Source organism: Mytilus trossulus, chromosome 13 (assembly GCF_036588685.1).
Source record: "Mytilus trossulus isolate FHL-02 chromosome 13, PNRI_Mtr1.1.1.hap1, whole genome shotgun sequence".
NCBI lineage: Eukaryota > Metazoa > Mollusca > Bivalvia > Mytilida > Mytilidae > Mytilus > Mytilus trossulus.
Genome location: NC_086385.1, coordinates 27448572 through 27472936, shown reverse-complemented (window position 1 = coordinate 27472936; position 24365 = coordinate 27448572). Strand labels below are relative to the sequence as shown.

The window sequence follows — 24365 nt, the reverse complement described above, 5'->3', positions numbered from 1 at the left end:
TTTGTTTTAATTCTAAAATAACATTCATGTAACAGGCACGGGCCCTTTGATTTTTTTTGGGGTGGGGCCGGTGGGGGAGGGGGTCGGGGTTGCTGGGAATTTATAATGAAGATATTTCTGCCCATTAGATAATATTCAAAACAAAATGTCCACGTCAGACAAACTCTCCCCCTCCCCCATATTTATTTTTATCTAAATGATCAATGACTTAATTACAAATTAACTACATAATAACCATACATTGTCTTGAAATATCAATGTTATTCGTACAGGCTTAGAAACAGGAAGAATGCGAGACTGTCTCTAAGCATTGCCGGATATTTCGAGACAATGTATGGTTGTTCTATATTTATGCGTTAGACACAAGGTTCTTTTTATACAATCATATCTATTTGGTAGGGGGCTAGATCACATTTGAAATAAATAGGCAGAACCCTCAAATTTATGATGAAACCAAGTTTGGAAAAGTGTTTACAAAATCAAAGGGCATTACCAAAAATGGCCGCAAAACAAGATGATTGAAATAAAGAAAAAAAATCATAGGTTAGCAAGCTTGGACAAAATAGGCTCAATAAACATTTCGTCTAAAAAGTTTATCCATGCACTCATCCCCTAAAAATAAAGGGGTTGCATCCTTATCAAAACAATGGACGAAAGTAAAAGGTGTACAAAAAATAAAAAAATAACACATTTACAGAAAAATAATCTACAACAAACGTTTTTGGTATTTGAATGTCAATATTTTCTTTTTGTCCGTCTTCCTTCTTCTCAAGATTGAGCGAATTATCGACCTCACTATACCAAAATACAAATAAAGCTGCATGGTCAGCATTCTTTCGAACTGTTCAACTATTTGACTATACCTCATCATTGAAGGTCGAGTCAATCAAGATAAACGGTACTGTAGTTCCATCGGTTTTATAAAAGAAGTAAATAGGTGTAGTCATGTTTGTACACAAGTTTACAGAGTAAAAGGTCGACATGTTTACACTAGAACGGTTGACAAGTAGACCCTAGAAAGGTCTACAAGGTTGACAAATGTTAAGGTCGACAGGTTGACAGGTCGACCTGCTGAAAAGACGATAAATGCATGATAGGTTGACCGGTTGACAAGTGTAAAGGTTAAAAGGTTGACAGGTCGATAGGTTGACAAGTGTGAAGGCTCAAGGTTAACAGATTGACAGGTCGACATGTTGATAATCGTTAAATGCATAGGTCGACAGGTTGACAAGTGTAAAGGTTAACTGTCGTGTATTGTTGAATTATGTGTTGAACTTGCAATGAGAAGTGCCGAATTTATAAATGATCTTGGTGAACAACAAGCTGCTCCTAAGGTTGCAGAATAAGGCCATGAAAGATTTGTTTTTATTTCGTTCTTACAAAATAAAATTTTCAATATTTAAAAACCTTTTTCAGTCAATTATTCAAATTACAGTCCTTGTGGTAAATTAACAAAGTACGTTTCCTTTTCATTTTTTATACCGTGTAGGTGAGTGAAATTTAAACAGGGCTGTGATCTGAAAATTGGATTGTAAAAAACTGAAAATTCTAAACATTTATTTGTTTGTCAGTCATTTAATATGTTAAATACTTTTCAGTCTGATAATTGGTATCTAGTGGCAAGATTTACGTCGTCACTGCGAAAACATTTGTGTGCATCAGGTTTAATTTTAAATAAGCATGTTATACTGAACAATAATGATATATTAGTAATATAAAAAATAAGATAATGACTCAGAAAAGAAAATCAACCTAAAAGCCAATTGAAAAAGGCAAAGCTTAGGGTCATCGTTTCACGAATGTGAACGACCGAACTAAACTATATACCGGATTTTTTATAACATAAGCAACACGATGGGTGCCACATGTGGAACAGATCTCTTACCTTTCCAGAGCACCTGGGATCATCCCAGTTTTTGGTGGGGTTCGTGTTGTTTATTCTTTAGTTTTCTAAGTTATGTATTCTGTACTATTATTTGTCATTTTGTCCTTTTGTTTTAAGCCATGGCGTTGTCAGTTTATTTTCAATCTATGAAGTTGACTGTCCCTCTGGTATCCTTCGTCCCTCTTTTATCATTAATCAGATATGGTCTGATTGAAACGACAGAAATTTTAAACGAATCAAATATGCTGCTCCATTCAGCTTACGTTGTCGCTTAGGCAATGCAACAGGAAAAAAATATAAAGATCACTATTTCCGAAAACCCTACTCGGCATGGTTCACCTATCATGGTAATGTATTGTTTTGATTGACAGCCAAGACAGTACAACATTGCCTGTGACAGTCAATTTCTTAAGTTTATACGCTGATTGTCGTAAAAAGGTCCAATAATCTAAGAATCAAGTCACGCTTCGTTGACATAAATGGTTGAGATATTATTACCCATTATGCACCATTTGATACCGTATCTCGCGTTTGGATTTTTTTATTCGAAACACCCACTTTTTCTTTTCCCGCTACAGCTTTCTTTTTTCTAGAGTAATTACCTTTCACCAGGGATGCGTCGAAGGGTAATAGAAACACAATGCTATCTTCAATCCGTAGGTTTGTCCGTTCGTAACAAACCTGTTAACACTCTCGAATATGCATCCTTCCAAAGATTCTAAACATGGCAAATTTACCACACCGCGATAGGTTTTTTTTCACTAGCTATAATGAATTTTCTAAAAGTTTTCTTGATAGATTGTAGCACACACGACACAGATCATTCATTAAAAAATAGATAAAAACTGCATCATAAGACACAAAAATATGTTTAGTATTCTTACAAATATTAACAAAAGCCTTTTCTCATGTTAATGACAATCAAATAAAATAACACCCAAAACGATCTAATGATAAAAGAATCCGGGTATTTCAATATGCCTAAATATTAGAAAAAAAACTACAACCTACAAGTATATATTTACCTTAATTACTGAACTTGTACAATGTCCTTCATCTTTGATCAACTTTATCCTTTTTAGACTACATTTGTTCAAAAATTATGTTTTCCGTATACTCTCTGAACGTGGCACGCGATATTCACAAATTAGTTAAAAAGAAACTCTTTTGGTACGGAAATAGGAAACATTGTTAACTGCATATCATTCAAAATATACCTGTGTCCCCTGCGAACAAAGTTTGCATTTTCTTACGTTCAGATATAATACAAGTGTAAACGTTCGATCGTATAATACGTTATTTTATATAGATTTCAATTAAATGGACAAAGGGAGACATACACAATTTTACAAAGACCAAGTTAAGGTGTATTACGTACGTCAAAGTATATGGTTTTTGTTTAACTTACAAGTTTAATGGCCAACGGGAGATAACAATTAGCATTTTTTGAAATGCTAAGGTATGTTACGTATTACGTACGTCAAAAACCTAAAATTCTCTTCTAAAACTATACATATGACATAGAACTGACTGAACGTTACTATATATAGTTTGCCAAAAAGTTAATAGTCTACTCTCCTATAATTTAACGATAAGTGGTTCAGGTTAAGGATTATGTCTCAGTTCTTAAAATCTTTTAATCTTTATTGAGTGGATTTGACATATTTAAATAAAACCATATCATAAAAAAATAGGTTGTTAAATCTGATGTATTCCTTTAGTGTTTCTTTGTAACATTTGTTTGTTTCTGTAAAAATAAATACAGGAACAGAGAAAGACAAGGCGACCAACAATCGCTCGACCAATTGAAGTAGTGTGATTTCCTGGAATGAATGGGTTTATCTCCGACCTGTAAGAACCATAATCTTACAAAAGTTTTTTTAATGTTTCTTTGCTGAAGTACATCCCTTTGATAGTGTCAACTTTTAAATGTCATGAATATCTGATACTGCCCTTGGACGATGTACATTTGTACTTATAATTAGAGGTATGCATGATTTATGAATGTTATAAATAAATGCATGTTTGAATGATGTGTAGATATGAAAAAACAGATAAAAACTTAAAAGTATTCTAATTTTTTTAATCATTGTGTTTTGATAGCTAAATACGGTAAATTATATAAAACAGCAAAATCTAAGCAAATTGAATTAAACTATTGAATCGTATAGACTGAATGTTTTATAATAATTTCAGATATTAAATGAAGTCATATATTGATTAAGATATTGACTACTAGTATCTTATTTTGATATGCAGATTAGGTAAGTTACCATATTTATGATGCACCATGTAAGCATAAACCCGATTCTGATTTGAATATTGTATTCCAAGCCTTCACAAATACCTGTGAGATAGAATATGTTATGATGAATCTATGTGCGTTTTCCTTATTGTAGTGTTTGCTCTCGAAAGTGCTTTATGCTTTGTTTGCCGTTTGATTTGGCTTTGCAATAATATGTTATTTTCAAGTATGCTTATTTGAATTTGGTATTTAACAATTCATTGCATAACTGTTATAATGTGCTATTCTAAATGCACCGACATGTGCATTATGATTATATTTGGTATTTGTCGTGAGACAATAGATTAAAGATTACTATTTCTGACTTAATAAAATTATATATCATTCTTTTATTATTGAAATACTTCAAAAGTAAACATATTCCCTTTTCACAATTGTTAACATAATGTGTTAATGCTTTTATTTAGTTACTTTATGATATACATCCCTTAATCTAAGGTATTGTTATTACAGGGTATTTATTTCGGATTACGATAAATTACTTCAAATAAAGAATCCTTAACTTTTTAGATTATTTATTGTGTGTTTACTGCTACCAAACAAGACTACAAAAGTCTTAAACTATCCAAATAAGACCTGCCTTTTTATATTAATTTACAATATCGTGATCAAAACTTGTTTGTTTTGAATAAATGATTTTGTAATCTCGCTCTTTCTTTGAAATTAACTTGCATTATAAGTAATTTCTGATGGTGTAGATAGAAGTGTATAGTGTATGGTTCGAAGGTGTAACGTGTATGATGAAAACAGGGTGTGTGATGTAATGGTGTATGGTGAAAGACGTACAAAATGTCTTGTGTATGGTGTTCGTGGGAAGTTTACACCATCCAAGGACTACACAAGCCATGTTATTTGGAAGTATGAACTATATCTTGTCGGCTTGAAGTCAGAATAATTTGTATGGGTGATGCGTCATGTCTTCATGCGGACCGTTTTATCTCGCATGTTGAAACAGGCACAATATGTAAAAAAAATGTTAATATATTCATTTAAAATATATAGTTTATTCCATGATTTAACATTTATTTATTAATATATTCATTGCATCCTTGAAGATCTTTCATGAATCGTTGTCTCAACCAACTCGTCAGCATTTATTTATAACAGCTATTGCGTCAACTTCTAACTGTGCGCCCTGAACACAAATATTTTGTTTGAAATTTAAATAAGACATTTTAAGACAAAACATGAATCAAACAACCATCTATGTTAATGATGTTTGTGTAATTTAATGATTACAACAATACCGACAGAAATACAGAACATGTGTTAAATGAACATGATTACAATATTGTAAAGACATCAAAAGATGAAAAATATATCACTCGCTTTTCAAGGTCTTAATTGAATCTGTGTAAAAATAATATCAAATGTGCAGACTGAACAGATAATTACACAACGACAAAAAGGAAAATCAAAGCGTACATTAAATATCAGATTGAACACAAATAAGCCTACACACATAGACACGCTCAGCAACTGTTGACAGTTGTATATGATAAGAAGTCGTTCCAAAACGATTGTTCATGCCAAAACCTAAGACATTCATGACATTGTCATTCCATTCATTATCGATAAACTCATTTTAGATATACATTTATGATAATATCATTGTATGTATAAAAAAAATACAGGTCTCTGTGTTTTCCTACAATGTTGGCTTTTTTTTTTGTATCGATAACATTACCTTTTACATCTATCTATCACATGTAAATGTGACTGAGTATTTTTTTTAAAGCATTTTGTATTTTGTATCCTGTATGTTGTTATTATGACACTATAAATATAATTTAAAGATAGCTTGACCATTCATGACAAATATGATTGGAATAATATCGGTCGTTGACCATTTCATAGTCTAAATGACTATGGTTAGTAAATACGTTCAAATGCAGGTTACAAATAACCTCATGCCATGATCATTAGTCGAATATCAATTGTCCGGAACAATCGTCACCTATATTATTTTCAGCCCAGCAGTTTGCACTTCGGTGTTGAAATAAATATCAATTATATGATTTTATTTATCATTTTACTGTTTCCTAGAAAAATATTTTTCGAAATACTAGGGATTTTCTTAACCCAGGCATTGATTAAATGAGCCGTATTTCGCATAATTCAAATGCTCCTAAATTTTATAACGTTTGGTTTTCTTACTATCTTGATCTTAGTGTCACTGACGAATCTTATGTAGACGAAATGCGCGTTGTGCATACATAATTATAAGCCTGGTAACTAATTGAACCTATCTCGACTTATTGATGTTTTTTTTTAATATTTACAATAATGCATTAGATTCCAAAACTGCTAGTTAATAATATATTATCAATTTGCATTGCATCGTGAGTGACATCATGTTTTTGTGACAACATACGATCGATCAAATACCCTGATTATGATTGATAGAAAAAAGAACCCGTAACAACTTAAATAAATTACGATGCGCTGTAACATGTGTACTTGATGTCATCTCAATCTTGTAACCAGCCACAGTGTGTAGGAGAACCATAGATAAGTTGATAATTCGAAAATACAACAATAAAAAAAAAGGCAATAACCTTGAAAATTAGGACGGCGTTACTTACCAGTGGTGCGGCTACTACTTGCGCAGATGATCTAGCAGGAAAGTCCTTTGGAAAGTCTGAAAATTACACAGTTATTGAAAATAAATACAAAAGTATTTTGTGGGGTTCGTGGATGGATTTTGGTGTGGTTTGTGCTGCTCTGTCTCTGTTTTGTATCTCATGTTTTGTATGCCTTTTTTTTGGTCCTTTTTAGCAATGACGTTTTCGGTTGATTTTTCGACCTAGATTAATATACTATTGTGAGGATAAAAAGTAAAATCACAAAAATACTAAACTCTGAAGAAAATTCGAAACGGAAAGTCTCTAATCTACAGGCAAAATCAAATGATAAAACACATCAAACGAAAACACACCAACTGTCATATTCCAAAATTGGTTAAGGCATTTTCAGATGTAGAAAATGGTGGATAGAAGCTGTTTTTAAAGCATTAAACCTCTTACTTGTATGACAGTTGCATCAAATTCCATATTTTTATTTCAATTTGTCATAGAATAGTAAATATATCTAAAGGTGTTTGGTATTACAGGTACTGAGGTCATTGTTTCTGAAAACTTTGTTTTTGTTGATGCTTTAATTTCACATTCGTTCTTTTTTACTTTGAACAAGTTGTATGTTATTGCAAATACTCTTAAATCCGTACGTATCCTAAGTCAGGAGGATGTCATTCAGTGGTTGTTGTTTATTATTGTTTAACATATTTCTATTCGGTCATTGTTTTGCAATGAAGTCATTCGTGTTTTCTCGTTTGAATCGTTTTGCATTTGTCCTAAAAAATAGTTTTAGGAAAAATTATGTAGTATATGTTTTCCTCATTGTTGAAAGCAGTTCAGTGATTACTTATTGTTAACGTCTGTGTTCTTTTGACTCCGGGAGAGTTTTCTCATTTGAAATCAAAATATCATTTGTATAGTGGCTTCGTTGGACGAGAGGTCTTAGCAGTCGATGCTTGTCACCATTGTGGTTTGAATTCATATCCCGCACTGTCTAGGTGAAAGTCCGAAAGTGGATATGTCTATATAGCACTCCAACAGCCTCTGCTAATAAATACTTAGTCTTAATGGCATGATTTTTTTATTAGTTTTTAGTGGCTTTGAACTAGCTGTCAGATAACTGCGAGTACTCTCAGATCTGTCCATTGTGGGTTTTTTTTTTTGTGTCGGGATGTATAAGTACCCGGCCACGTCCACTTGTATTATTTGTCTATCTGATGAGTTAAGCCTTTTTCAACTGGTTTGTATTGTTCGTTCTTATGTTGTACTGTTATACCACTGTCCCAGTTTTGGAGATGGGTTGGGATCCCGCTAATATGTTTAATCCCGCCACATTATTTATGCATGTGCCTGTCCCAAGCCAGTATCCTGTTATTCAGTGGTTGTCGTTTGTTTATGTGTTACATATTTGTTTTTTTTTAATTTTTTACTTAAATAAGGCCGTTAGTTTACTCGTTTGAATTGTTTTACATTGTCTTATCGAGGCCTTTTATAGCTGACTATGCGGTATCGGCTTTGCTCATTGTTGAAGGCCGTACGGTGACTTACAGTTGTTAATGTCTGTATCATTTTGGTCTTTTTGGATAGTTGTCTCATTTGCAATCATTCCATTTTTTTTATATTCCCCTCACTAGATAACACAATATCATGGGAAATGGCAGTAAGCACCAATCATAATTGTTTTTTATATATAAACTTTTCACTCACATTTCTTATAAACTGTATTAAATGCAGAAAACTCTGCAAAGTCTGTCAGAAAAGCAGTTACTTTAACAACTAAAACAGAGGAAACACATTTTAATTTGAGCATGTAATAGTTAATTGTTCTGGGTTTTTTTTTTCTCAGTAAAACAGAAAAGTGTCATGATTATCATATGTTATAAAAGATCATTCATAAATGAATGTAATTCAGACTCAAAGACATACCCATAGCAAACGTTATGTTTTTAAAAATGCTATGGTTTATTAGGAATCTTTTAGATGATCATATCTGCTATAAAGTAAATGCGAGGTGGTGTCATCACATTTTATTCTAAAATCCGATAATGACCTTTTTCCCCGACATAATTGTTACGTTAACATCTTAACAAAAATATAGGATCATTTCTCTCCTGAATATCTCATATCTGATTTATTTGTTCGTATCTCAAATCGACGGGTCAGAATTTGGATGTTAAAACCGATGCATAATTAAAAATGAAATTCGGGAAATCAATCTGATAAAGCATCATTGTAACATATTTTTGGAAGATCCTCAATTTGCCACAAGTGACAAGTTCAATATCCTGATCATTCAAATCCACGATTCCCTATAAGTGACAGACATGGTCCATTGCCCTGAACATGTTTATTGTTGAAATTTGATTTGTTCTATTTCTTATTATCTGCTTACTGTTTGACACTTGGCGTTTAACAGCATTCAACTATCATCCTACTCTCTGAGATAATTCTTTATTATTATTACATTCGTATTCGGTATTTGAGAAAAGGCATACAATTTGTTTTAGGGTTCTGCAATATCTGTGGTATGAAACATAAATGTACAATATATTATTACGATGCTTAGGTACAGTAATGAGAATAATAATTATGATATTAATAACAACTATTATTGTATAGCAATATAATTTTTCCCACAGAACGTAACCAAAAGTTAGCGTGCAATAAATTCTAATATTGCACTAGTGCAATACATCTTCAAAAATCACGACGTCATCAACGTTTAAATCTTAGTTTAAACCAATTTTTACTTTCAAATATTATATTGCTACACAATAAAAGGGTCATTGCATGAATATTGGGGAATATTGTCCCTCGTAGAACATATATTGCACTCGCAAGCTCGTGCAATATAAGATTCTACTCGGGACAATATTCCCCAATATTCATGCAATAATTAACCCTATAGTATTATTATCATGATTATCATCATTAGTATTAACATTGTTTTTATTCTTTTTAATTTTATTAATATAATTATTATTATTATTATTTTTATTTTTATTATTTATTAATAATTAATAATAATAATAATAATAATAATAATAATAACAATAATAATAATAATAATAATAATAATAATAATAATAATAATAATAATAATAATAAATAATAATAATGATGATAATAATAATAATGATAATATTAATAATCATAATCATGACAATAATAATTATAATAATAAAAATTATAACAATAATGATAATTAAAAACCAATTCTTCAGCCATAATTAAAGGTCTTCCCACCTCGATACTAAGAATGAAATTTAAAAAAGATCTTAGAAAAGGTCTCTCCTTGTTGATGTAATTTAGTACCTCAAGCTGATATAAAAAAAAATAAGATCAATAGGTAAATGCAGAAGACTTAATTGTTTTATAATGAACAAGAAAGAATTTAAAGCAAAGGTCAAAATCTAGAACGTCAAGTTGACCTTTGACCTTGACTCCAATTTGAAGGTCATAGGTCAGTGATCTCAAATCAAAATACCCCAGGTCAATCACTTGTATGGTTGTGGAGAAATACCGATTTTAAATTAAATACAAAAGGGGAGAAAACTCCTATCAAGGTTAAACAAAACACTTCGACTGAAATAGGTTGAAGTTGCGCCTTATTGTAAACAGTAATTTGGCAAACACATCATATCATTAACTGTAACAGTTTCTTTTGAATAACAATAACAAGCAAAATTCAAAATTTATAACATGACCTTGACCTTTGACATTGACCTAAATTCCCTCCAAATGGGCCAATGACTTCATATCAAAACACTGAAGGCCTCTACGACTTATAACGTATGAATTTATCCAATATATCGCCTATCTTAAATTTTCAAAAGGAAATAACTCCCATAAAATGTCTTCCGATCACTCCAGTCCAAAAAAAACCAAATCATTCTTAAGAGTAAACAAACAATTTGGTAAAAACAGTTTGTTAAAATATTATACATGTTATATGGTTTGAGAGATATGTCGATTACAAGAAAAGGGGACGCGGGGGAATAACTCCTATATGAATAAGTGTTCGGTTACACAGGGTGAGTTTTGAAACCTCCATTACTGTACAACATCATTGCACAAAAATCCATTCGATATGTTGTAAAACAAAAAAGCATCTCAGACGGCAGAAGAAAAAAAAATAATAATCAGAAGAAAAACAAATGGTCTTTCCACGAAAATTGGAAAGACCTAATAATAATAATAATACTAATAATAGTAATAACAAAAATGATGATGAAGATTATAATAAAAATAATATTAATAATTAATTATAATGGTAAAGAACTTACCATCCTTCAAACTACCTCCAGCAGCCTCTAATATGGCAATAAAATTCCGGAATATCTATAAATGGAATGAAACGTTAGCAAGATAGTTAAGGAGCAAAATCATACAGCAATTGAAGATATGATAAGAAAGAAAATGATTAATTTAAATTTGCACTAAGACTTTGGGATTGGACAAATTTAATTTGTGCCTTTATCGCTTTGGATAACGATGCCTCTACTGGTGGACGTTTCGTCCCCGAGGGTATCACCAGCCCAGTAGTCAGCACTTCGTTGTTGACATGAAAATCAATTATGTGGTCATTTTTATAAATTTCCTGTTTACAAAAATTTTATTTTTTCGAAAAACTAAGGATTTTCTTATCCCAGGCATAGATTACCTTAGCCATCTTTGGCACAACGTTTTGGAATTTTGGATCATCAATGCTCTTCAATTTTGTATTTGTTTGGTTTATAACTATTCTAATATGAGCGTCACTGATGAGTCTTATGTAGACGAAACGCGCGTCTGGCGTACTAAATTATAATCCTGGTACCTTTGCTAACTATTAACACCACTGGGTCGATGCCTCTGCTGGTGGACGTTTCGTCCGCGAGGGTATCACCAGCCCAGTAGGCAGCACTTCGGAGTTGACATGAATATCAATTATGCGGTCATTTTTATAAATTTCCTGTTTACAAAACTTTGAATTTTTCGTAAAACTAAGGATTTTCTTATCCCAGGCAAAGATTCCTTAGCCGTATTTGGTACAAATTTTTGGAATTTTGGATCCTCAATGCTCTTCAACTTTGTATTTGTTTGGTTTATAACTATTTTGATATGAGCGTCACTGATGAGTCTTATGTAGACGAAACGCTTGTCTGGCGTACTGAATTATAATCCTGGTACCTTTGATAACTATTTACACCACTGGGTCGATGCCTCTGCTGGTGGACGTTTCGTCCCCGAGGTCATCACCAGCCCATTAGTCAGCACTTTTTAAAAAAAAATCTGTTGCCGAAGTATGAATTATTCGAAATATGTTCTTATCCCAGGCAGAAAACCCTATCCGTATTAGGCACAACTTTTGGAACTTTTTATCCTTAATGCTCTACAACTTTGTTATTGTTTTGGCTTTTGAACTTTTTTCACTTGAGCGTCACTGGTTGTTTCTGTGCGTCTTGCGTATCAAACTTTAAATCTGGTACCCAAATGTACCTTTTGTTAGCTATTATTCGAATATTTCTGTATCCTTTATTTTGTTCCAATTACTTGTATTGTAGTCCTGTCATGTAACGATGTCATTTAAACGTTACATTTAACATTGCCATAAAATTTCTAATAAAGTCCTGTACCAAGTCATGAAAATAGCCATTGTTCCATTATAGTTTCTGCGTGTGTTACATTTTAATGTAGCTTAACTGTTGAATTGCAGTTGTCCTCTTATATTTTGTGGGTTTTTTTCAGTTTAGGTTTGTTACCCGGATTTATTTATTTTTTCTCAATCGATTTATGAATTTCGAACGGTGGTATTTATACAACTATTGCTTTTATTTCTATTGCCTATTATGTATCTGAATATGTGACAACTTTGTGGCCGAATTTTCCAATTGTGCTTCCAGGTTTATGCATGGTTATATACTTTAACTGGATATAAATAAATAAAACTACTGTGACCCAAAATTTTCTTTAACAATATTTGTTTGCAAATCGCCAGTTTAAAAATTTGTGTAACTAACTAATAATACTAAGAATGAAAATTTGGAATGTGTCAAAGAGGCAACTTTCTGACAAAAGAGCAGAAAATGCTGGCTGGAGTCCACCAATTGGTTAAACCAACACGGGAGAATCCATTACACTGCAAATTGTATCACAGCTGACCACTATGCCTTTTTTCTGTTATTTTTCGGCTTTAGGGTAGATGGGATGTCTCATTTAAAATCATATATTTTCTCTTTAATATTTAGTAAATATATAGTTCGGAATTTTGGATCCTCAATGCTCTTCAACTTTGTACTTGTTTGGCTTTAAAAATATATTATATGATCGTTACTGATGAGTCTTATCAAGACGAAACGTGCGTCTGGCGTACTAAATTATAATCCTGGTACTTTTGATAACTAATTATATCATGCTTATTTTCTTAAATATAAAAAAAATAACTGGTAACAGGGACCATTTCACGCTACAAAATATGCACAAATTGGCAGATTTTGTTTACATTAGGCCTGGAAAATCTCTTTTTGTGCCATAAAAAGAAAACTACACCATAGAATTTTAAGATTAAATATGAGATAGCTCTTTATTACGTTTTCAGATAAAAAAAAAATGAAAACGGGGTTACGGAACACGTGTTCTTGTTACATAATAAAATGGTACATTCCTAACACATTTTATTGTAAAAGTAACTTCATCAGAATAATCTGCTCTTACTGTTTAGGTTTCTTTCATAATGCGACAAAGTTGTGAACATTTTAATCAAACAAAAGCATTCTGTGTTTGTCAAATACAGCCACAAATGTGATAAAACATGTAAGTTTCTGTATTGAAACGAATATTCTTGCATAGAAATATACATACTACTTTCAAAGTTTGCACATGTTATTAAGGATTTACACCGATTGTTTTCTGGTATTTCAAAATCCAAGATGAGAAAAAAACCTTTAGTACCTTAATGCTTACAAATGTTTTAAATTTATGAGGTTTGACCTTTGTGCCAATGTATCACTCGGAACAGTTGTTATAGATTAGGATATAAATGCAGTTGCTTCTTGAATATGCTTTGTAGAAATATTATGGTACATATGGGAAATCAAATGAACCAGGGTGTCAAATAAAGTCTATACAATTAAGTATGCCTTGTTCTTTTAAATAACACTTACTATTGTTTACAGGAGATCACAGATCTGTAACTATTTGTTTCCTGTCTATTTGTTCTGAAACTCTAGTCTTGGTATACGTAAATGATTCCTCTACATTAAAACTCACCTGTTCTGTTTCAGGAACAAGACCACCAGGAACTAGCTTAAGTGTGACAGGGTCTACCCCAATTTGTCCAGACAGGTATAAAGTATTTCCCGCCAAAACAGCTTGGCTTTTAAAATTAAAACGAAGGAAAAAGTCATAAAAATCAATAACAAAAGTATGGTTTTGCTTCATGATCAAATATATGTTGCTCAGTTTTATTTTACAAAATACTTTAGTTAAGCATATATATTTCTTTAGGAAATGTTTTAGGGAGATAATCAATTTGATCTTTCACTTTAATGATGATTTTGAGAATAAGATTTCGGAAAATAAATAAACTACAGCGTCACAGGGAGTTTATACTGCTATTCGTGAATCTTGTGACTGGATGAACTTGATAACAAGTTCACGTATCAATTATGAATGATTTATCTAATACCTATGTTATGTACTTCTTATCTTATAAACTTATCTAGCTCTAAATTCCATGTGTATCGATATTTGATCAGAATATAAGGGATTGAACATGATCCTGTTTTAAATTTGCACAAATGATTTCCTTTTCTTAATTTGTTTGTTTCAAATTAAACAATATTATAATAGGTGAAACAATGACTTTATTTCTATTTCCATTGCATTTCGATAAGGAAGTGTCCAGCTAGAATACATTTTGTCGAATTGTATTTGTACATTTTCCTAGAGAATGGCGTGAAAATACTAAAATAGCTTCTTAGGTGTCAAAGTGTTTCGGTCTACTTTTATAAATGAGACAATCTCTTTGTGGGCAGCTGTTATTCGCAACAAATGAACGAATTAAGATATGTCGAGTATTCAATGTTTTACTTTGTTTTTTCGCTTATGATTACTCCTGCATTAATATCTCTTATATCATATCATGTAAATGATAACGTAGTTTGATTTCAAATTGCTACCAGGATCTAAATGACGTGAACTAAGGCAACTTGATAGGTCGTCGTACAGCTATCTATTAATAATAAGTGTATTAAAAAGCCAAGTTTGTCCCTTCGTGTAAATGAAATCGCATAAATATCTTACCGGTCATATTTTTCCTTTCTGTTGAGTTCAACGTTTAATTATACATTTTAAATGTAACTGAACATGTGTGCCATCATAATTGTGTACTTTTAGAATGTCTCACTATTTTTGTTTACCTCAACTATTGTATCGGTATTTATATTGTTTGTTTCTCTGTAAAGGAGTAGGTCCGGTAAGGACCAATTTTGGCCTCAAATTTCAGGTTCATCTGACAAAAGTTTTTGACCACTTTATAATCACTCAAGTGTCTATTTCATTTTAATCAATTAGTTTATGTGAAAGATTTGAACTGATTTGGTCATTAAAAACGATCCGATTCAAGCTCAAATATGAAAATTCAACCAAATATGCCGACAAATGTCACTTTTCGGATGGTTTTGTTAAAAATTAAAGTGACCGCATCAGTATTCAACCTCAACCTGAATATATGTTATGTATTATCATAAAATACAACTTCCATTTCAATATTAAGGATGAACACGAATGCGACCACTTTCGTTTTACACGAAATCCGTCTAAAATTTAACTAAAATGCAAGAATTGTGAAGAATTCAATAATTTAGCATGACTTTAAGGTGCCAGAACCCGATATATGTTCATGGCATAGTCAAAAATAGCCCATAGTTATGTAGCAGAAGAACTTTACTGTTCAATTAATATATAAAAGCTTACATTTTATTTAATTTGTAAAACTGCTATATTTTGAGGCCAAAAAGGGTTCTTACTGGACCAACTCCTTTGTATTTAGTTTCTGGAAAATAAAGTATCTATTTATCAATTTATGTATTAAACATTTAGTTGGTGTTTGCTTTTGTTGTTGTTCAGTGTTTCTGTTAATCTGTTGTTTCCTCATATAGTTGATGTGTTTTCTTCGGATTTACTTTGCCATCAATATTTGTATGATTTTTGAAAAGCGCTATAATACTGTTGCTTTTTTTTGTCCCTTATCGTGTACAAATTCCTAGACGTTCGGCAAACTTGAGAAAATATGAGTAGTTACGCCAACTGGTCAAAGAATACTTTGCACAATGTTTCCAAATTTGTCTTAGATTTTAGCATTCTACAAAATACTTAGCACACATAAAATCTTGTTAATCTGTATTTTAGTGCTAAGTTTATAGTTTTCAGAGTAATTTACCACCAAAACTTTAATATATCTGATTTAAAGGACACGGTACCTAAAGGGTTGAGGGACTATTGGTGCTTTGGCTGTTTCAATTATTGTCTTCTTTACTGGTTTACAGTATGGTTTATGTCTCGAGCATGGTGCCTGAAAGAAATGGAAAAAAAAACGATATCAGTAAATATATCAATAGAAATAGGCAACCTTTGTTCTAACCTGAATTCGTCGTAGTCGTCGTTCGTTATCTTTTACAAAAATAATCTTCTCCCTTGCCAAATGTGGATAAAATCTAAATAAAATCAGGGTTTAAAGCTAGCAATACCTTCTTTTCGTTGTACTTAATGTATATATAATATGTTTTATTCGAGCGGCACTGATGAGTCTTTTGTAGACGAAACGCGCATCTGGCGTAAATTTCAAATTTTATTCCTGGTGTCAATGATAAGTTGAAACGACAACATAACGTGACAGGAAAAAGAAACACAACAACACTCAGGACAGAGAAATACATATTAACTAGATTGTTTGTTTTATTTGTTTTGGCAAATGGTTCGGTTAAATGCATTAAAAAAAATCACGAACAAACGCGTGACAAAATACTAAATACCACATAGATAATCAAATGAATCAAACAGTTCTTAACGGAAGACCATAAACATCTTACGAAGCCAATCAAGTAGAACCGCATTTTTAGCGATACATATGTATAAGATAAATCGAACAACAAACCTAGAAGTAATTATGATTCACTAGAACAGACTGTGCTGTAATAATTAACGAAACCGATTTATTATGTTTTATTTTTAACTTTTACATTTATTCAACATTTGATGGGTTTATGGATAAATGACACAGTTTAAATCTAGAGCAAAAAGGATACACTCACCAAACTAAAACTAAATCTATGGCACTATTTTTATTTTTGCAACGCTTGCAATCGAATGGGTTACGCATGCATTGGTCTGTTAATGTTCATTCAAGTTGACTAGTTTGATAAATGCATGGGTGAAACACGTACCGTGTACATACAACATGTACAAGTAAATGCATATTTCTTCCGTAATTGTTGTTTTGAAGCTGGCTTCCTATAAATTGCTTTATCTATGATACTGCACTTATATCTTTTTTTTAAATGCACTATATGTGCCGCTATTCTAGAACAACTACCATTACTATTGTAACAAGCAATCATTCGTGAAATATCGAAACTAAAAGTAACAAAATAATATAATAACTATCTATATTATGTTCAGCTGTAATAGATGTCGAATACCAAATGTTAGAGAAATTAAAATTTCTTGAGAACTCAACTTGTTTAAATTTAATAATAAAAGTTTGTATCAGTCAGATACATTTTGACTAACTTCCATTTGCCAAAAATATGTCATAGATTTGAAAAATAGAAAATCCACCAAAGATATAATTATCCAAAACTTTTATGAAGGCATGAGTTAATCGATCACTACAACAAATTCATAAGATGCAATAAATTTGTATTCTGTCATATACATGAGTCCTTCATATATATATAATAAGCAAAACATTATGTTAAATCGTTCACTTACTTGTCTATTTGTAGTCTTCACGGTATAATTCATTGACATAATTGACATAATTGACATAATTGATTTGAAATATGCATATAATGCTTTATAAATTTCATAGTGTATGGTGCTTTATCATTCCAACTTTCAATATTGATGGTTTAATCGTTTCTAATTTTTATTTTTGAACATCCATGTAGGGAAAACGGTACTGCTTATTCTGCCATAGGCGACAATACTAACATTTTCTAAATTTACCAGTGTTTATAATAAAATCCTGGATAAAACAGTTATGTGTGATGTTCGTACTTTATAAATCTATTTTAAAAATTGAAGCCAAATAGTATCATGACCAATTTCCAACGGAGCTTGTTTATGTTATCCATGCTCACCGTCATTTTGCACCAAATTTATGTAATTTTTTAAGCCTTTTTGAAAAAATTTCTAGAACATATTTCAACAGGTTTTAAAATTTACATTTCAAATTTACACACTGAAGTTATTTATAAATAAATAAAACATAAATTGTACCCATACATCCAATCACAGCCCTCCTCAGTTGACTTCCTTCACCTGTCTTGGGTACACAAACGGCCAACCTAATGCTGAGAAAATGTAAGAGTACCGTTTACCCTGTATCATTCTCCACTCGACTTACGAAACAATGAATAAAAAAAAAATCTTAAACACATACCTTTCTTCGTTTGGTTTGGTTAGGCTGGAAAGCACACACTAGAAGCAGAACTACTAGAACATACTTCATTGTTAATAACTTATAACTTATATAACTCTTTAACATTTTCTTTTTACGCAATGATAATAACGTTCAAAGACTTTCAAGGCGATCAAAACGACATTGATAAGTTTGTTTCTCCGACAAATGGAGTACAAATTTCAACCAATCAGAATTTTGCCGATCATCATTTTCCTGAGTTTATTTATGATTTATGAGCAAGTTGTTAACACAATTTTTCTAGAAACAAAATGTATATTTTTACTGGACTAATGTTAGATTACTGTTTTGGATATTCTAGGCCAGTGTTAAAAAATCTATCAATATCCCCATCCAAATTGTTCATATATTTGTACTTGCCACATCATATATCGAACCTTTAGTGACTAATATATTAATCAATTTAATACATAATGAAAAGTTTGCTTTTATCTTATCAATACATGTTGCCAGTTGATATACAACTCATTTAGCGATAATTGAACTTAACGTCTATAAGAAGATTATATTTTACTATTTCGTACCAATAAATATCAAACTGCTCTTTCAACAATTTATAACTGCCCGTTTTCTCTTTAAAATCGTATCATACTATTTCCTGGTGATTATAATGTTAGGAAAATAAATGAAATTACTTAATATGTATTTATTCTAAACTAAGTCGTTTTTGCACGTTTGATATTTATTAAAATCCATAGTGTGTACGTATAACATGTATAATGGAAATAAATACTTTATTCTTCATTACTGCACAAAACTATTGCTATAATTTATTATAGGGTTTTTGTTCCGAAATTTACAGATCGTGACCCTGATTAAACTATCAAGCACATAAAAAATCAGCAATGTTTTTTTGAACTTTCACGACGTCTTTGTAGTATTTCTAAATTTAACTGTAATAATGCTAGTAACGCCAAGTCCATCAGTCATGCTGCTGATCTGTTCTCTAATTTGACGGAAATGTCAGAAAATATATGTTTGTGTTATATTTGTTGATGTATAGATGGTGAACGTTTTACATATAAAATATGAGATATATATATTAACAAAACTGTCTTATTACTATGGTAGAATACATTTATTGCTAATAATAGTTCTGCACTACACTAAAAATATTCATGTGTACCAAAATTTCAATTTTCAACATGAACTTCACTTGAAGGCATACTGTATTTTTCACTTAGTTTTAAAGCGCTAAAATATTCAAACCAACTGTTAAATTGAGGCACCAGTACTAAACTGCTATTCACACGTCACAAATCGATTGAGAGAAAATAAATCCGGTTACAAACCAAAACCGAGGGAAACGCATCAACTATATAAGAACCAAGATAATCAATGGTACAACAGAAACAATGCAACGACAAACAACACTTGTCCTTTTACTTATCATGATTTTCATCATGATTTATTTTGAAATAACAGTTTGATGACGTTATATTAATGTGCTCTAAGACTAGTCTTTGTCCCTGAAACGGGTATCAACTCGACTATTCTTAGACATAACACACCTGTAGAACATACCGAAAACACATAATTTAAACATAAACAATAAGACATCACACATAACAAACTAAATCCATAACTAAATTCATGAATAATGGATGTGTTAATACCGAGACACGTGATATAGCGATGCAAATACACTATGACAAACCAGTCCTTTTAGGGAATAGATACGCGATTGACGGCAACATAACGATTGACTTAAATTTATATACAGACCAAATATATCAGATTGCTTAGGTGTTTAAATGCAAATAAAAATTACTAAGAAGGAATTAAAGGGCTAAAACTGTATTTTTTCTGTCATAACGGTTTCTGCTTTGCAATGAAGACATCTATAAATAAAGAAGATGTGGTGATTGAAATTGAGACAACTATCGACAAAAGACCAAAATGACACAGACATTAACAATTATAGGTCACGTTTAGCCTTCAACAATGAGCAAAGCCCATACCGCATAGTCAGCTAAAACAGCCCCCGATAAGACAATGTAAAACAAACTGTCGAATTCACGGCATGGTTAATGTGTCGGCGAATACGACTATGAGTTAATTCCAAATCATTTGTGAATCTGGATCAAACTCATGACTACTTAAAAGAAAATCGTTATACACGTATAAAACGTATTGATTTTGAATATACCATGACTTTGGATCAATGTTTGTATAATTTAATTAGCATAACAACAAATTACTAAGTAATCGCGTTAAATCGTCAATGAAAGTACAAAATGACCGTACTAGAGCTTGCGTAGTTGTTTTCAGCGTTATTTTTCTGATCTTTTTTCTCGTTTTACCATGTTTACCACTTACAAAAAGAATTACTGAAACAGACAAAGCTCCTATATTCAATTTGCCTTTCAGGTAATATGTAATGAATAAGTTGGAAAACGTGGTTATTTTTCAAAAGAGATAAATAGAAACGAAACTCTTTGGTAAAATATACAACCCTTACAAGTAATTTGAGCGGCTAATGGGTACCAAAAGAACTTTCATATTGTAAATTGAAAATATACTGGCAATCGATGGCAACAAAAATATAGAAGACAGAAAACTAAATGTTGTATACAAATCCAAACATAGAAAACTTATAACTGATCAAAACAAACACTACCAGGATGTAGGCGATTATATAAAATAGAAAGTTCCGCGCTTCAGTATAAGTTTATAAAGAGAAATACATAAAAACTGATATAATCTAACGGCTGACTATATCAATAAAAGGATAGACTGAAAAACAATTGTCCACTAGAATTTAAAAAAGTTGATGATAATTTAAACGTAGTGTTATTGTTTACACATCTTACACTTGTATGCCAGTCGTATACACGTCCATTTTCATGATAAAAGTGTAAAAGCAACACAAGCAATATAATTGTTGAACGTGACATTGGGATCAAGCCGCCAAAAAAATCATACAAAATAAAAAAGTACTCTTTTCAATTGAATAACTTGATAAACTATCTTCTGTGGCAAGATAAAAGAAGAATCTTATAATGCACCCCTTGTTTTTTTTATTCTTTTATCATATTATATAACGTCAATTGCGAGGCACTTGAATTAAGATAAAGATGCTGTAAAACTACCGAAATGACTTGCTGGTGTATGTGTTATTTTTGTTATGTCTAGAACATTGCTCAATGCAATATTAGCTACTGTACGCAATTGACAATCGTCTATTGATTCATATGTTCGACAATTCTTTGAAATAAAAATGTTTGAAGTTATTTATATATATGTACTGTCATGATACACATCCTGTTTTGCAAGTTAATCTCTCAACATTAAATGCATTTTATTCAAATTGATAGATACTTAGGTCTGGGGAAAACATGGCTTATTTTTTTAACTTGCTATTAACTAACTGTCGGTAGCTTCATGTATTTTAAGTTAAGATCGGTATACTTTTCATTTTGTTTATTTTTATTCGTTATAACATTTTCTATATATGTGCCTGTTCCAAGTCCAGTGGCTGCACTCAGTTCCTTGAGGTTGTTTTGTTAAACTTTGAAATCATTATTATTTGTTGGATACCAATTTTCGTAGATTTCGAGATAAAAAAAAACATGAATTTAATTGTCCAACGAATTAAAAATATGTAATTGCTTCGTCCTTCTATTTAGCTCATTTATAACTTATCTGTTTGCAACTTCATCTAGACGAACCTGAATTGTATTCCACAAAATAATTGATAAATTACAATATTACATGATATAGCCATAAAATGAAAGACACATATATGAAAACTGTGAATCAGCGATGATGTTGATATGTTAAATTAGTCAGAGAAGCATAACGGAGACAGTTTTACTGTTCCGTCCTATAATAGTATATGTAAGCACATATTGTCACCGATTATATTGTTCTTCCAAAAATATTATTCTTCCACTGAAGAGTGTCCACGTTTAATTGCTCATGATAAAAACATCTAAAATAATTAATTATTTTGCTCAATCTGTCGGAAATTTATATGCGATAAGGTGATTTAAAAGGCAAACACATATCAAATGACTATTTCTTGGAAATATCTACACCTTCTTTTAACTTTTATCTTTTATTTTAAAGCCAAGCTGTTTTAGCCGGAAATACTCTATACCTGTCGGCTGAACATGATAATGGTCAATCAAACAAAGCTCTTCGGACGCATGATAAAGTGTTGCTTTAATTTTTCTGACTTGTGTAGCCTTTATGATCAAGTATATCAGAGTAATTCACTTGTCAAGAATTATGAATATTATAATTAAGGAAGATCTAGAGGGTTTATAGAATGATTAAGAAAAAGAGGCTAAAATTAAAAGATAGAAAATTTTGCATACAAATATGAACATCAAAATACTACTGTTTCCTTTATTAGACAAAATACAAAAAAATAGTGGTCACTCAAACAAAGTTCTTCGGACGCATGGTAACGTGGTGCTTATTTTTTCTGACTATTGTAGCCTTTAGGATCTAGTATATCAGAGCAATTCACTTGACAAGAATAGTGAATAGGAAAGATCAAGGGGTAAACAGGATGATTCAGAAAAAGGGGCTTAAATTACAAGATATAAATTTGTCATTCAAATATAAACAAAACAAAGATAATAAAGGTATATATTTACCTTTCACACCTGTATTAATATTTTTTGTTCAACACAATAAAAGAAAATCAACTTCTGATTTAATCAAAATTGCTATATTAAATATTAAATCTAAACTTACCAGTCTTCTTCTGGAAGTGTATGGATTGTACGCATGAATAAAACATACAAGAAGCAGAACTACTAGAACAGACCTCATTGCTCAAGTGTTGTTACTAAAATGACAACTTAAATTTAAAGCCATCAATCCTAGTTTTAACAACTAGTTCGACAACTTAAATGTACAAACAGATGTGACACGTATTGATAAACAAGTTATTTTTTAATGAATGTCTTGCATAATATATCAAGTGTTATGGTGTTCCTGAAAGGCACAAACATGTGTAATAGTATGTGGAAACATGTAATCGTCTTAATCACAGTTGTTAAGGTTTTAATGAAAATTGTTGTAGAACTTGTTTTTTAATATGATGTTATCCATGTGTTTAGTTCATTTGAAAAAAAAGAATATGATGTGTAACCAATTGATACTCAAGATCCATTTAAAATATTTTTAAGTTATTTTTCTATTTTTCCTTTATAATATCACACATATGATGTATAGCATAGGGTAAATGCCTGAAAACTAGTTTCCAGTAAAGCTTAACATTAAACCTTTTACACTCTAATCTCTAAAAAAAACTATTTCATTATGTATTGACCCCAGAACAAAGGAAAACAACAGATTATTGAAAGCGCGATTTAACATTCCTTCAAAAGAATAAAAGGTAAAATATAGTTTTTGAAAGCGCGATTTAACATTCCTTAAACAGAATAAAAGGTAAAATATAATTATTGAAAGCGCGATTTAACATTCCTTAAAAAGAATAAAAAGTAAAATATAATTATTGAAAGCTCGATTTAACATTCCTTAAAAAGAAAAAAAGTAAAACATTATCGTCTTTAATAATTGCATAACTGGCATCAGCACAATTTTATGTCAATTGTTTTTGCAAATGAAAGAGATTTGTACATATGATTTTTTTTTTTGAAGTCGCTTTTTAAAGTTATTGAGATATACTGTTTTTTTATTAGTTACCTTGATTAGTGTTACGTGAATTGATTAGTAAGATTTAAAATTTGGTGAAATACTGATGCTTATGATTCATAGTTGTTTCATTAGTATGCTTGTATTGGATAAAAGGAACAACCTTATATAAATAAGTTTGGTTGTAGTTATTTTGGTGACGAAGGGGAACATATGCCATCAAAAACAATATTTATGAATATCATTCAGATACGGAAAGATTTCGGTCAAAAGAATCCAGTAATGTTTAAATCATTGAAT

At 31.1% G+C, this 24365-nt stretch overlaps 1 protein-coding gene and 1 long non-coding RNA gene across 2 annotated transcripts; both read right to left on the bottom strand.

Annotated features, from left to right (window-relative positions):
• Positions 1–5205: 5205 nt before the first annotated feature.
• Positions 5206–8534, bottom strand: LOC134693955 (uncharacterized). The gene is made up of 3 exons (XR_010102530.1): positions 8474–8534; positions 6776–6831; positions 5206–5325 (listed from the first exon to the last, which is right to left on the bottom strand). It is a non-coding gene; the product is annotated as an uncharacterized LOC134693955 (long non-coding RNA).
• Positions 8535–10655: 2121 nt separating this feature from the next.
• On the bottom strand, positions 10656–18482 carry LOC134694207 (rutC family protein in vnfA 5'region-like). Its single transcript, XM_063555204.1, has 5 exons — positions 18414–18482; positions 16231–16322; positions 14018–14123; positions 11053–11107; positions 10656–10660 (listed from the first exon to the last, which is right to left on the bottom strand). Exons 1-5 carry the CDS (start codon positions 18480–18482, stop codon positions 10656–10658), a joined length of 327 nt encoding a protein of 108 aa, XP_063411274.1.
• Positions 18483–24365: the final 5883 nt, after the last annotated feature.

Coding starts and splice junctions, on each gene's coding strand:
- LOC134694207 (XM_063555204.1), bottom strand. CDS start 18,482: ATGAAGTATGTTCTAGTAGTTCTGCTTCTAGTGTGTGCTTTCCAGCCT. Junction 14,124..16,230: donor ATAGTCCCTCAACCCTTTAG/GTACCGTGTCCT, acceptor TAATTTTAAAAG/CCAAGCTGTTTTGGCGGGAA. Junction 11,108..14,017: donor TTGTTCCTGAAACAGAACAG/GTGAGTTTTAAT, acceptor TTCCATTTATAG/ATATTCCGGAATTTTATTGC.